Source organism: Sorghum bicolor, chromosome 7 (assembly GCF_000003195.3).
Source record: "Sorghum bicolor cultivar BTx623 chromosome 7, Sorghum_bicolor_NCBIv3, whole genome shotgun sequence".
NCBI classification, from domain to species: Eukaryota; Viridiplantae; Streptophyta; class Magnoliopsida; order Poales; family Poaceae; genus Sorghum; species Sorghum bicolor.
The window spans coordinates 5,282,155-5,295,909 of NC_012876.2; the positions used below are offsets into that span (position 1 = coordinate 5,282,155).

Genomic DNA, 13,755 nt, shown 5'->3' on the forward strand with positions numbered 1-13,755 from the left:
CGAATGACGGAAACACCCCTCCCTGGCTCGCAAGCGACCGCGCGACCGCCGCGTTTCCACTTCTGTCCTCACCAACCGAAATTACGAGGTTACCCCCTGGAGACCTGATGCGACAGTGGCATCCTCGTAAATAAAGTGGCTGCGGCGAGGGCGTTACCGTCATTTCTCGCGTTGTCTGGGCTGCTACTATATATGGGGGGACTGCTCGAGGTGGCTATAAAACGCGGTCCAAAAAAACCAAAAGGGGGAGAGGAAAAAAAATAGAGTGAGAGAAGTTATCGGAGAGAGAAAGTAGGCGAGAAGCGAGAGCGAGAGAGAGAGATAAGAAGGGAAACGCGGCGGCTGGAGCTGAGGTGTGGAGACGGAGGCAGCGGCGGCGGCGCGGCCAAACCCTAGCCGACGGCGGCGTGTTCGAGGCGGGACCCTCTGTAGGCCCCGCCTGGCGGCCGGATTCGAGCCGCCGGCGTCGGCAGCTGCAGATCGGCGGTCGCGCCGACGGAATCGGCGGGGATCCCGGCGGGATGGGCGCTGCGAGGCCCGTGCTCCGGTTCTGAGTTTGCTTGGTCCGTGGGTTCTGGCTCTGGGCTCGCGAGCAAGGTTCTGAGCTCGGCGTCGGTGCTTTGTTTGCTTGCTGTGGCTTTTTGGGCGGTTTCGAGCGGGTTTTGCGGGGGATTTGGGAGGGATCTGCCGGGAAGGCCCGAGGTTTTGGCGGGTTTTTGAGAGCTGGAGGCTCCGGCTGGGATCGGGGGAGCCATGTCGTCTCTTAGCAGGGAGCTGGTTTTCCTCATCCTGCAGTTCCTCGATGAGGAGAAGTTCAAGGAGACGGTGCACAAGTGAGTGCCGCCCATGATCATGAATGGGTTTTTTTTTGGAGCCTTGCCTTGCTGGGCGAGCATTTCTGATGCGTTTTGCGGTTGCTTGCCCCTGCAGGTTGGAGCAGGAGTCGGGCTTCTACTTCAACATGAAGCACTTCGAGGACCTCGTCCAGGGCGGCGAGTGGGACGAGGTGGAGAAGTACCTCAGCGGCTTCACCAAGGTGGAGGACAACCGCTACTCCATGAAGATCTTCTTTGAGATCCGCAAGCAGAAGTACCTCGAGGCCCTTGATAGGTGACCGACTCGTCACTAAGCTACTCTTGGTCCCTTGTCGTTGTCAAGGTTGTTTTTTTTGCTGAATTTGCTGTCGGTGTCACAGGCATGATAGGGCCAAGGCTGTGGAGATTCTCGTGAAGGATCTCAAGGTGTTCGCCTCCTTCAATGAGGAGCTGTTCAAGGAGATAACACAGCTGCTGACCTTGGAGAATTTTAGGTACGGTAACTTTCTTTTCAGAAGCAAAATGTCTAGTGCATTGGGCCGGTGCATCCAGATGTGATTGTGTATTGATGATCAACAGGCAAAATGAGCAGCTGTCCAAGTACGGGGACACAAAGTCAGCCCGGAATATCATGCTTTTGGAGCTCAAAAAGCTCATTGAAGCGAACCCCCTGTTCCGGGACAAGCTGAATTTCCCACCATTCAAAGCTTCCAGGCTTCGCACATTGATCAATCAAAGGTGTTGATTGTTTAATTTTGATATGTTTAGTCACACATATTGACTTTGATTGTTTAATTTTGTTATGTTTAATCACACATATTGACTTCCTTAAAATATCAGGAATGCAATTTGTGAATAGAAATTCTATGGTGTTCTTTGGCATCAATTTAATTAGATTGTATGGTAGCATTTGTTTTTTATGTGCACAATTGATACAAATCAAATAGTTCAATCACGTAACTGCTACTTGTGTAGGTTTACTATTTTTGTTCTTTATCTTCTTTCTGGTTATTCTGATGCCAAATAATGTGTTTCTTTGACTTCCCTTAGTATTTATGGATGGATAAGGTGACAGTTAAATGTAGTCAATGCTTCCTTTATTCTTTTGACTTGTTGGAATTTTATTGCTCCTGGTTGTTCAGCACTACAGAATCTTCTTGATTTGGGTTCTTGCTTTTGGGATTGTTTTCATATGTTTTGGACATCTCTACCTGTTTATCTGAAGTAACCCGCTTTTATCGACAATGTGCAAACAAAATTTGTCTCTTTATAGCGGCTCTAGCTTTAGATGCTTATGTTATAGCAGATACCATCCTTTTTTCTTATTGTAAGATCATATCCTGCCACAATTGCGATTTCTCTACTTGTTATGCCTACAAGTCTAACAATGCTTCCAGAAGCACATTTTGTGCATGCAAAAGGTGAGGCTAACTGGGCTTTATTTCTTTCTTTCTGATGCCTTTCAGTCTGAACTGGCAACATCAGCTCTGCAAGAACCCCAGACCAAACCCTGACATCAAGACACTCTTTACTGATCACTCTTGTGCTGCTCCTACCAATGGAGCAAGAGCACCTCCACCTGCCAATGGTCCGCTTGTTGGATCCATCCCTAAGTCAGCTGGATTTCCACCAATGGGTGCTCATGCTGTAAGTATTATCACAAGTAGGCCATTTAACTTATCATGACTATCGATTGCTTATACTGCATCAATGTTGCAGCCATTTCAACCTGTGGTGTCGCCATCTCCAAACGCCATTGCAGGTTGGATGACAAATGCAAACCCCTCTTTGCCTCATGCTGCTGTTGCACAAGGACCACCTGGTCTTGTTCAGGCTCCTAACACAGGTATGTTGAAAGTAATTGTGCTAAATGGTGGTTGTCGCTGGTGGCAGTGTTTGGCCCTTTCTGAACTTTCTGTTTGCTTCCAGCGGCATTTCTAAAGCATCCTAGAACCCCTACAAGCGCACCTGGTATTGATTACCAATCTGCAGATTCAGAACATCTCATGAAAAGAATGCGTGTTGGACAACCAGATGAGGTATTAGACGAAGTCAAGACTGATTTGTGTTTGACCTCATTTTCTTTCTGTACTTTACATAATCAAACAAGCTATGATTCATTGAAACTATGACAGGTATCTTTCTCTGGTGCAAGCCATCCTGCCAATATGTACACACAAGAAGACCTTCCCAAACAAGTTTCTCGTACCCTTAATCAGGGTTCTAATGTTATGAGCTTGGATTTCCACCCCGTTCAACAAACCATTCTTTTAGGTACTTGCTGGAAACACGCCCCTTGATATTGAACTGTTACTTTGGTAACTGTCCATTATATTTACAGTTTAGTTTCCTGGCCTGAGCAGTTGGAACAAATGTTGGTGACATTGCGGTGTGGGAAGTTGGTTCACGGGAAAGGATAGCTCACAAGACTTTCAAAGTTTGGGATATTGGTTCCTGTACCTTGCCTTTGCAGGTGACTACTTTAGTTATTGTGTATGAGTTTTGTGCAGCTGGAAGCAGCTTGGTGCCTTGAACGGTATTTCATCGACAATCTGTCACTGTATGTACAGGCTTCGCTGATGAAAGATGCTGCAATATCTGTCAATAGATGTCTGTGGAGCCCAGATGGAACTATTCTAGGTATGGGAGTGTTTATTTCAGTGCTATTATTCACATTTGGTTATGCTCTTGTTAAAATAAGATGCTGGCCGTTATGGTATACTTGGTGGTGTTCTATTTTTGTTTGAATCATGATATTAATGTTGTTGCATAATTGTGGTGTTCTATTTTTTTTGGATCCCGATGGAGATATTGAATTCCACCTGTTGCTTTTTCCAGGTGTTGCTTTCTCGAAGCATATTGTTCAGACATATACTTTTGTCCCTAATGGAGATTTACGGCAGCAAGCAGAGGTGTGTGTGCACATATTCTAATACTGATTGAGGAATAAGTACTAACTTCCTTTAAGGTCCCTAACTCTTTTGGAATTACAGATTGATGCACACATCGGCGGGGTTAATGATATAGCCTTCTCTCACCCTAATAAAACTCTATCTATCATTACATGTGGTGATGATAAACTCATTAAGGTGAGGATATTGTGTGATCTCTTGTTTTTTTCTCAAAACAAACAAAGAACATCTTGAGTATATTTGGACACTGGATTTGGCAGGTGTGGGATGCTCAAACAGGACAAAAGCAGTACACATTTGAAGGCCATGAAGCTCCTGTGTATTCTGTATGCCCTCACTACAAGGAGTCCATTCAGGTACCCTTGGAATGACTTCAGTGCTGATATTCTTGAAAATTATCTATTTATTTTGCACTGGCATTATGTTGCATTAGTATTCTGGCTATGTTCCGACTGCTGCTATTTTTTGAGAAAAGACATCTGTGTTCCTGTTTAGCATCAACTACGTCATGTCTATTGCTGTAATAGTCCCATTTAGTATCAACTACTCCATGTCCATTGCTTTAATGTTTGACGCGTAAAGGTTCTGATATGCTTTATTTTATCGTTACTAGTTGCCATCTTTCATGTATTTCTTTAATTTTAGCTTTGTCTTGCTCTGTAGTTTATCTTCTCTACTGCCATTGATGGAAAAATCAAGGCATGGTTGTATGATTGCTTGGGCTCAAGAGTTGACTATGATGCTCCTGGACATTGGTGTACTACCATGGCTTACAGTGCTGATGGTACAAGGTGAGACACAGAAAGTGTTAATATAGAGTTTAATATTTGCTGATGAGTAACATTATATAATTTCTTGATTCATTTTTGGTTTCACTCATTTCATCTGTTCACTTACGAACTTTTTCATGCAGACTGTTCTCTTGTGGTACTAGTAAAGAAGGTGATTCACACTTGGTTGAATGGAATGAAACTGAAGGGGCTATCAAGAGGACATACAATGGCTTCAGGAAACGTTCACTCGGTGTTGTTCAGTTTGACACAACTAGGAATCGCTTCTTGGCTGCTGGAGATGAATTTCTTGTTAAATTCTGGGATATGGATAACAATAACATACTAACGACAACAGACTGTGATGGTGGACTGCCAGTAAGTATCTTCCCTTTTCTCTCTGTTACCATGCTGACCAGCTTCTCATGAGTTATACCGGTTAGAGCAGTGTGCTCGAGGGTCTCCCCTTGCTGGTCCGCGTTCGAGTCCTGGTACAGCTTAGGCCTTGTTTGGATGTTGTCGGATTCACCTCAATCTACATGTGTTGGAGTGGATTGGGGTGGAATTTAGTTCAAGTTCCACTCCAACCCACCCCAACACATGTGGATTGATACGAATCCGACTACATCCAAACAAGGCCCTATTGCAATGCCCAGGGGACCTCTTGCCCCTGTGGTTGAGTTCCCTTTTCTGTTAATATGAGCTTTCTGCTTAACATTGTTTTACTGCTTTTTTGCAGGCAAGCCCTCGTTTGAGGTTCAATAGAGAAGGTTCATTACTTGCAGTTACAACAAGTGATAATGGAATAAAAATACTTGCCAACACTGATGGACAGCGCTTGCTTAGGATGCTTGAGAGTAGAGCATTTGAGGGCTCTAGAGGACCTCCTCAACAAATAAATACCAAGGTATTACATAAACATTTTGTTCACATAATTTGGTTCTATTTACTTCTGTCACACTGAAAATTTTGTTAAGACCCTATGAGCCTATTTGTTCAGTGCTGCAATTTGCCACAAAACTCAGGCAAGCATGTCTATTCTGGGCAAGTATTCACTCCAGTCAACAATAAATGGGCTCTCTGTAAATTTTGACTACTATTTTTTTATATAACACCTGTAAAATATAGCAAATATATACTTCTGCGAAACTAGTTTTTGAGACAAATTGACTCATTACTTACAATAAGTATTCTGTAGACAATTTGGAACAGTTGACTTCAGACAACCTCAAAACATCACTTATTTTTGACTGGAGGGAGTATCTTATTTTCTGCATCTGGAATTATTGTTAGCTAATGTCATAGGCATAATTTCTTGACAACTGTTGTACATTTGTGGTGGATGAAAGCTAATTGTTTCTTTCTCCCTCTGGTGCATTGAGAAGATACACCAGAAGGGGAGTTAAGTAGTCAAGTAATTCATCCGACTGTACTTCACCACTTACCTGCCTTCTTTTGCTTTCAATTCGTGCTGGAAATTTAGTGAATATTGACAAGGTTTGTTGTTAGCTTATTCTCATGTTTGGTTTTATTGCAGCCTCCAATTGTCGCCCTTGGTCCAGTTTCAAATGTCAGCAGTCCTATAGCAGTAAATGCCGAGCGACCTGATCGGATCTTGCCTGCAGTGTCGACAAGTGGCTTGGTGAGTTTCTTCTGACTTTGCCATCCTCTCTTGCTTTTCATTATGTAGGTTTGCTAAAGGTAAAAAAATTGCAGGCACCTATGGATCCAAGCAGAACTCCAGATGTTAAACCAAGAATAACAGATGAATCTGAAAAGGTCAAAACCTGGAAGTTGGCTGACATTGTTGACAATGGGCATCTTCGAGCCCTGCATTTAACAGACACGGACACGAACCCAAGCAAAGTATGATATATTGTGATCGAGTTATACAGTTTAATCATGCATAATCAATCTGACACATGAGTTATTCTTTATATTGATGTTCTAGGTTATGGAAATTTCTGATGGATGTTATGTTTATTTCTTTGTTCCACAGGTTGTCCGTTTGTTATATACAAATAATGGAATTGCACTCTTGGCTCTTGGCTCCAATGCTGTTCATAAGTTGTGGAAATGGCAACGGGGCGACAGAAATCCTAGCGGCAAGGTTAGACCAGAGAATTTTACTTTAATCAATTTTGATTGCAATCTTCTGTGCCTGCTTTCTGAATTTGTTATTTGTGTGTCCTGTTAGTCTACTGCATCTGTTGCCCCTCACCTGTGGCAACCAGCAAATGGGATTCTGATGACAAATGACACTAACGATGGCAATCCAGAAGAAGCAACTGCCTGCATTGCATTGTCCAAAAATGACTCCTATGTTATGTCTGCCTCTGGTGGCAAAGTCTCGTTGTTCAATATGATGACATTCAAGGTAGATGTCCTTTTCAGTGCCTCACCATAATTTTGTTCGTTTCATAGATGTCCATGAGTCAATGGTAGTTGTAGTTTGCTGCTGATAGCTTCTGATAAAAAAAGTGTTATTCCATGATCGCATCATTGCCAATCTCTGACACTGAAGCTTGGATCTGGGATCTCTGACAGGTCATGACTACTTTCATGGCACCTCCGCCTGCTGCAACTTTCCTTGCATTCCACCCACAAGATAATAATATCATAGCTATTGGAATGGAGGACTCTACCATCCAAATCTACAATGTCCGCATTGATGATGTATGCTATCGTCTCTTTTTCCTTAATACGAAACAAAGTGTCCATTACTCAAATTATGATGTTTTAATTTAGCGACTGAACTTTATATTTGACCATCATTTGAGTTGTGAAAATGGAATTTGTTATGAATTATAAGCATTGATAACTTAACTAACATAGGGAATTGGTAGTCAAAATAATTTAGTTAACATATAGAATTTGTAGTAAAAATAATTTAACTAACATAGGAAATTTTTTGTCAACTATCTATTGGAGACTGTTTCGTGAATCAAATATTTTTATATTTAACTAATGGAAGTATTTTTTGTATTTTGGAATAGAGCTTGGTAGGCCTTGTAATTCTATTTTTCATACTTACATTGCAATCAAATATTATATGAGCACTCAGTAGTACCCAACACCTTCAAGAGTTATGACTTGGCCATTTGGGAGTTTGTTGTATCATTAACTACTGTAATCCTGAATCTTACACACTTTAATATATTTGTTTTACTTTGCATATATTGTTGTAGTCTTTTTGTTAATGTGTCTTTAATCTTACATCAGGTCAAAAGTAAGCTCAAGGGACATCAGAAGAAGATCACTGGACTGGCCTTTTCTCAATCAATGAATGTGCTAGTATCATCAGGCGCTGATGCTCAGGTATGATAATGTGGATTTTGATCTATCATTTTTTTTTTGTGAATATCAAGTTAAATGCTAGAAAACTACTTGCTTATGTTAGTTCCATTAGTATACAAAATTTTTTAAGCAGTCACTCTGACAAAGAATGTATCTGTCTGTCTCTGGGTAATTGATTTCTTGTTAAATTTTGCAGCTATGTGTGTGGAGTATTGATGGTTGGGAAAAAAAGAAATCAAGATATATTCAACCCCCAGCAAATCGACCTGGCACTTTGGTTGGTGATACAAGGGTGCAGTTCCACAATGACCAGACACATCTTTTGGTAGTCCATGAGAGCCAGTTGGCAATCTATGATGGAAATCTTGAATGTTTGCGCTCGGTTAGTTCGCCCAACTTCTGTTGATCTAGTAATGTTTTGGCTTTGCCAATTCTCCAATGGCGAATAACATTTGATTCATCGATTTCTCTTCATTTCTAATCCAGGCATTTCTTTTTTCGTACCACTGGGTATTCACATTTTCCATGAACGCGAATTGATATTAACAACTTGATTTCAAAACTGAGCTTTATTACCAGATTCATGATGCTTTCACATGTATCCTATATATAATCATATATCAATAGTAATAAAATGTAGGTTTGCACAGTTTGTGCCTTAGTAATGCTATGATACCACTTGTCATAGATCTGTTTTTTTAATCGAAAGCTGGTATCTTGAATTGCTACATTGGGTGTTCTGATCCTGCTATTAATTTTCTCTTGATATTTGAATATATACAGTGGTCACCAAGAGATGCACTCCCAGCTCCAATATCGAGTGCAATATACTCGTGTGATGGTCTTTTGGTTTATGCTGCGTTCTGTGATGGTGCTATTGGAGTCTTTGAAGCAGAATCTCTTAGGTTGCGCTGCCGGATTGCTCCTTCTGCTTACATTCCACCTTCAATACTAGCCTGGTATGAATGGATCACCAAAACTATTTGTTTTCAGTCTTTGTTGTGTATACCATCCATTTTGTATGTGATCAATGTCTACTTGCTGTTTCTGACCTGATCCATATTATCCAACAGTGCTGGACGGGTTTACCCATTGGTAGTTGCTGCTCATCCCATGGAGCCTAACCAGATTGCACTTGGCATGAGTGATGGTAAGGTCCATGTGGTGGAGCCATTAGACGGGGACCCAAAGTGGGGAACAGCGCCACCTCAGGACAATGGAGTGCACCCAGCAATATCAGCAGCACCATCAGCCGCTACCAACCAGGCATCCGATCAGCCAACGAGGTGACTCAGTATGCAGCACTGAGATTTGTTAGGGCAAAGGATGGTAGGACCTGTAGGAGATAGGGAGAAAGGATAAACAGTTAGATTATGAAGAGAGGCTATATTTATCAAGTCCACTGTCTCTCTCGTGGCGGCAGCACAGGTGGTGAATGGTGATTGACAATGACATTGCTCTAAGTTAGGTTTTGGTTCTTTCCTGGCCCCAGAAATCCTGACTGCACCTGGCCCCGCCTTATCTGAGGGAGATGGCATCATCTTCCTCTTGTAAAGCTTTTCCTGCTGAGTTTAGTGGTACCTTAGATTGTTGTTCATTTCTGCTCCGTTCTTTGGGCAGCTATTTGTAGTGTAAAAATATGGTGGCATGTTGGATGGTGATATTATGCGTGCATGGCCTGTGATGATGGATTCCACCATGTTGGGGGTCTATTTGATGGATGTTTACTGATCATGGCACTAGATTGTTTTCGTGCCATTTGCAAATGTAGACCGTGGAGAACATGGTGTGTGAGTTCATGAGATTGCTGGAAAGCTATTTCTGGGTGTGATAGTTGATCGACCTCTTTGTACTTTATTGTTGACGCAACGTTATTTGTGAACCATTACGGCGACATTGTTGTGCTTGTACCATTGCGGCATGCTGCGGCACGCTGGACTTGTGGTAGGCAACAATTGGGATGGGGTAGAGCATCTCTACAAAACTGTCCCCTAAAAGTCGAGTTGGAATAACCTGGTTTATTATCAACAGTTCTCTTTCATTTGCTCGATCTATCTCTTAGGCTCTGTTTGGTTTTCCTTGCTAAATTTTAGCTAGTTAAACTTTAGCAAGGGGAACCAAACTGGCCCTTAGTATTCTCAGAGTAGCTAAAATAATTTTAACTAGCTAAAATTTAGCGGGGAACCAAACTGGCCCTTAGTATTCTCAGATCTAAAAGTATTGATTGGAGATCAGTTTTGACGAGGCATGGCTGACCATCTTGACATCATAACTCACTAAGAACCTTAAATAAAATCTCCTTGGCCTCAGTATTCTTAGGTCTAAAATTAGTGGCTGAAGATCCAATTTTGGCGAACCTCTAGACGAAGGCAAAGGCGACAGTTAGGGACAAAGGAGAATTGCTGGGAAGAACTGTGTACGTATCTTCTCGTGTCAATGCCTCTGTTTTTCAAAGCGCAGATACATTGAGAGTTAGTATAAAGAATTGTTGGAACGGGATCTTTTTCCACCACGCCGAACAACACAAGTTTGATGAAAAGAATTAAGATGTAATTTTTTTTTGCCCTAATGTATTATTTGGTTTGTAGGAGGGAATTTATATCCTTTGACTGGTTTTTGGGTTTTTGAGTAGAAAATTATATAACAATTAACAAAGCACAATTACGATGTATTTCATCTTTAGGTAAACACAACTCTCACTTAATATTACCCTCTTCCCCAACGTGATTGGCCATAGTTAGCTATCTAAATTCTAGTTCCCGTCACACCAAACCTTCCATTCCCTTGAAACAAAAGTTTTTTAAACTCGCACCTTCATACTTGCATTCCCTCTTTCCAGTCCCAGACACAACCAAAGGGAGTGTATATTTTTTTCCTATAAAGCAGGTGTGATGCCCACTAAGGGTTTCTTATATATTTAAAGCTTTGAAGGCTGCCTACTCCCCAAAGCATACATTGGTACTACCTCCGGTCACAAATACTTTACATAAATGTACATGCTCATATACTTACATTCCACTAACTCATATGAAGGGAGTGTATATTTTTTTCCTATAAAGCAGGTGTGATGCCCACTAAGAGTTTCTTATATATTTAAAGCTTTGAAGGCTGCCTACTCCCCAAAGCATACATTGGTACTACCTCCGGTCACAAATACTTTACATAAATGTACATGCTCATATACTTACATTCCACTAACTCATATGAAGGTACGAACGCAGCCTATTTGCTTGAGCTTATCAGCCGAATCTGTTAGTTATTCAGTACTATTTTTCTCTCTCAACAAATCAGCAAACAATACTGTCTACCTCCCATATACAAGATTTTGCAAGTATTTTAAACATGAGTCAAGCATATAATGTATGTGCTTCCAAAAAAATAAATAATATACTCCCTCCGGTCCAGTTTACGAGGCATTTCATAATTTTTAACCAATAATATAGCCAATAATTATCAACTATTGTAATACAAACTTGATACTATTAGATTTGGAATCAAATGAACCATCCAATAAAAATAAACTGATAATAAGAAGAATATGATATAAAATGAATAGATGATCAAAGTGTAGTTTAGAAAACTGTGATATTTGACTACGTCTAATAAACTGGACCTGAAGGAGTAGTAGTCATTATTAATGATTATAGTTTTCAACTAAATTGTCTTAAACTATAAGATTTTATAAATAGGTTTTTTTAGGTTCAAACAAAATTTTCATAGACCCAACCACAACTACACTATAACCCGCTATTTTAAATACCCCCATTTGCATGGGCAGGCATCCATTAAGTGGCCGGGCGTGGAGGCTGAGCTACGCGGCAGTGGATCTCACGAGCACAGGTGGCAGTATATCTGTATATATGCTTTGCGATTTTGTACTAGTTACGCACTGCCTTACACCTCATAATCAATGTTAACTGGTCTGTGCATAGAGTTACATTTATCCATGACACTTTACTCTGCAGTTGTGCATGCAGTGCCTTGTTCCTTTCAAAATTGATGTTAATTGCTCTGTGCATAGAGTTGCCTGGAGTATATCCAAATTTACTTTGCACTGGCGCAGTAGTCATGTAATGTCTTGGGTCGCAACAGTTGATTTCAATTGCTCTATCCACAGAGTTACATGTATCAATCATAGTTTGCTTGAACAGTGGTTTAGAAGAATAGTATTTGCTCTATCCATAGAGTTACATATATGCTGGCAGATTCGGCTGATAAGCTCAAGCGAACAAAGCGCCTTGTCTTTTCAGACCCCTACCTACCACTATCAGCAATAATACTTTGATTAGAATTAATAGAGCATACTCCTACATGCTCTCCAGATACTGCTTACTGTTAGTGTCGCCAGTAGTATATGCAGTTGTTAAGTTGCTGCTGATACACTACTCTTTGAGAGAGAATGGTGGCTGAATTAGGCTAGGATCAACAGTAGTATATGCAGCTGCTGGACTACACTTTGATTGATAGAGGAGAGATGGTGGAGGCTGCTTGTGGGCTACTATGAGCTGTAGCTGGCTATTTGTGTTGACTTGACTTCAGACATTGAATCACTATACAGACATTGACTTGAGTAGACTCGATCACTAATGAAAGGTCCTTAACAGCAGCAAAGATTATACTAACACTTAGTGTCTTTTGTGGCAGCACTTCTAAACAGAAAGTACTATTAGCTGATTTGTTTTGAGATAAAAACACTAATGCTTGTATCACGTGGTCCGTTCACATTTTAGTGCGCGAGCACGTGCAAGTCGTTTTTGGGGCCCTCCTAGTCCCAGGTCCCAGCGTGTGATTGTGAGTGGGGACCGGGGAGAATCCTCAGCTCCACTCCATCCAGCTTCTGTCTGCCCAATTCTGCATGTGAAGCACGTGGACAGGCGGTGAATGTGATGTGCCGACTGCCGAGGGATCCGATCCGACCGAGCTGATTAGCATGTGAGCGGACCATGCATCGATTCTGGCACCAAGCCACCATTCGAACACAAGAAAAAGGTGGTGCGGATGAAAAGCTCAAAAAGCACAGGGGATGGATGATGCAATCTGAATGATGACGTATAGCTTCGTTCCGTCCAACCTAGGACTACTAGACGTAAGCCACCGCAAACGGAACAGCTTTCCAACAAAAACAGGAAACGGAAAAGCCTAAAAAAGAGCAGTGGGTATCGCCGTGGTAAAAGTCAGTCAAATTCGGGGTCAACCTGGCAACCAGTCTGCTTGTTTGAGCTTATCTGTTGAATCTGTCAGTCATTTAACATTGTTTTAAAAGTCAGTCAAAGTCGGGGGTCAACATGGCAATCCACATAAAAAGTCCGCTCGCTTGAGTTTATCTACTGAATCTGTGAGTTATTTAATAGTGTTTTTCTTCCATAATAAATTAACAAATAATACTTTCAGCTATGACTTATTAGCCAAACAATCAGTACTGATAAAAATAATCATGATGTGACGCCGTTGGCGATGTATCTTAACACAGAATTCGAAGACGGAGTGCATGCATGAGGCAGGCGACGACGGATTTGGTTGGTCGCCCATCTCCTCCGACCAAGACCTTCGATGGCGTGCTCTGTTTTTGGCCTTGACTGATGAGCTGCCTGCCCACGAGTACGCGTGCCGTCGGTCTCCCCGTCCGTCCGCGTAACGATAACGACCAGAGGCAGGCCTGGCTGCCCAACCGCAGGTTGCCCACAGCCCACTCCCACTCTGGTCCCCACCGTGAGGACAACGTGCGTGATTTAATTAATCATCATACTTGATCTTTTTCTATTCTACACACGTGACCTCATCTGATTTTACGATCACTTAATCAATCAAACCAAGTAGACAAAAAAAAAATTAATCAAGTCACGTGCAAGTGCAATATCATCTTCTTCACCTCTTTCATCTGGACAATGTTTTGTTCAGATTTGTATTTGGGTGGTTTCAATAGCTCAAAATATATAATGTATAAGCTAGGTTAGTACAAGC

The 13,755-nt window shown here is 41.6% G+C and overlaps 1 protein-coding gene across 1 annotated transcript; it reads left to right on the top strand.

The window, feature by feature from the left end:
* LOC8080859 (protein TPR2) lies at window positions 230-9,630 on the top strand. The gene is made up of 25 exons (XM_002443863.2): window positions 230-833; window positions 931-1,110; window positions 1,196-1,309; window positions 1,395-1,553; window positions 2,282-2,462; window positions 2,535-2,661; window positions 2,745-2,854; window positions 2,951-3,089; window positions 3,179-3,288; window positions 3,386-3,455; window positions 3,654-3,727; window positions 3,809-3,904; window positions 3,988-4,083; window positions 4,391-4,518; window positions 4,641-4,875; window positions 5,237-5,404; window positions 6,035-6,139; window positions 6,214-6,363; window positions 6,497-6,607; window positions 6,695-6,874; window positions 7,045-7,173; window positions 7,720-7,815; window positions 7,991-8,176; window positions 8,578-8,753; window positions 8,868-9,630. The coding sequence occupies exons 1-25, from the start codon at window positions 754-756 to the stop codon at window positions 9,082-9,084; spliced, it is 3,417 nt and encodes a 1,138-aa protein (XP_002443908.2). The 5' UTR covers window positions 230-753; the 3' UTR covers window positions 9,085-9,630.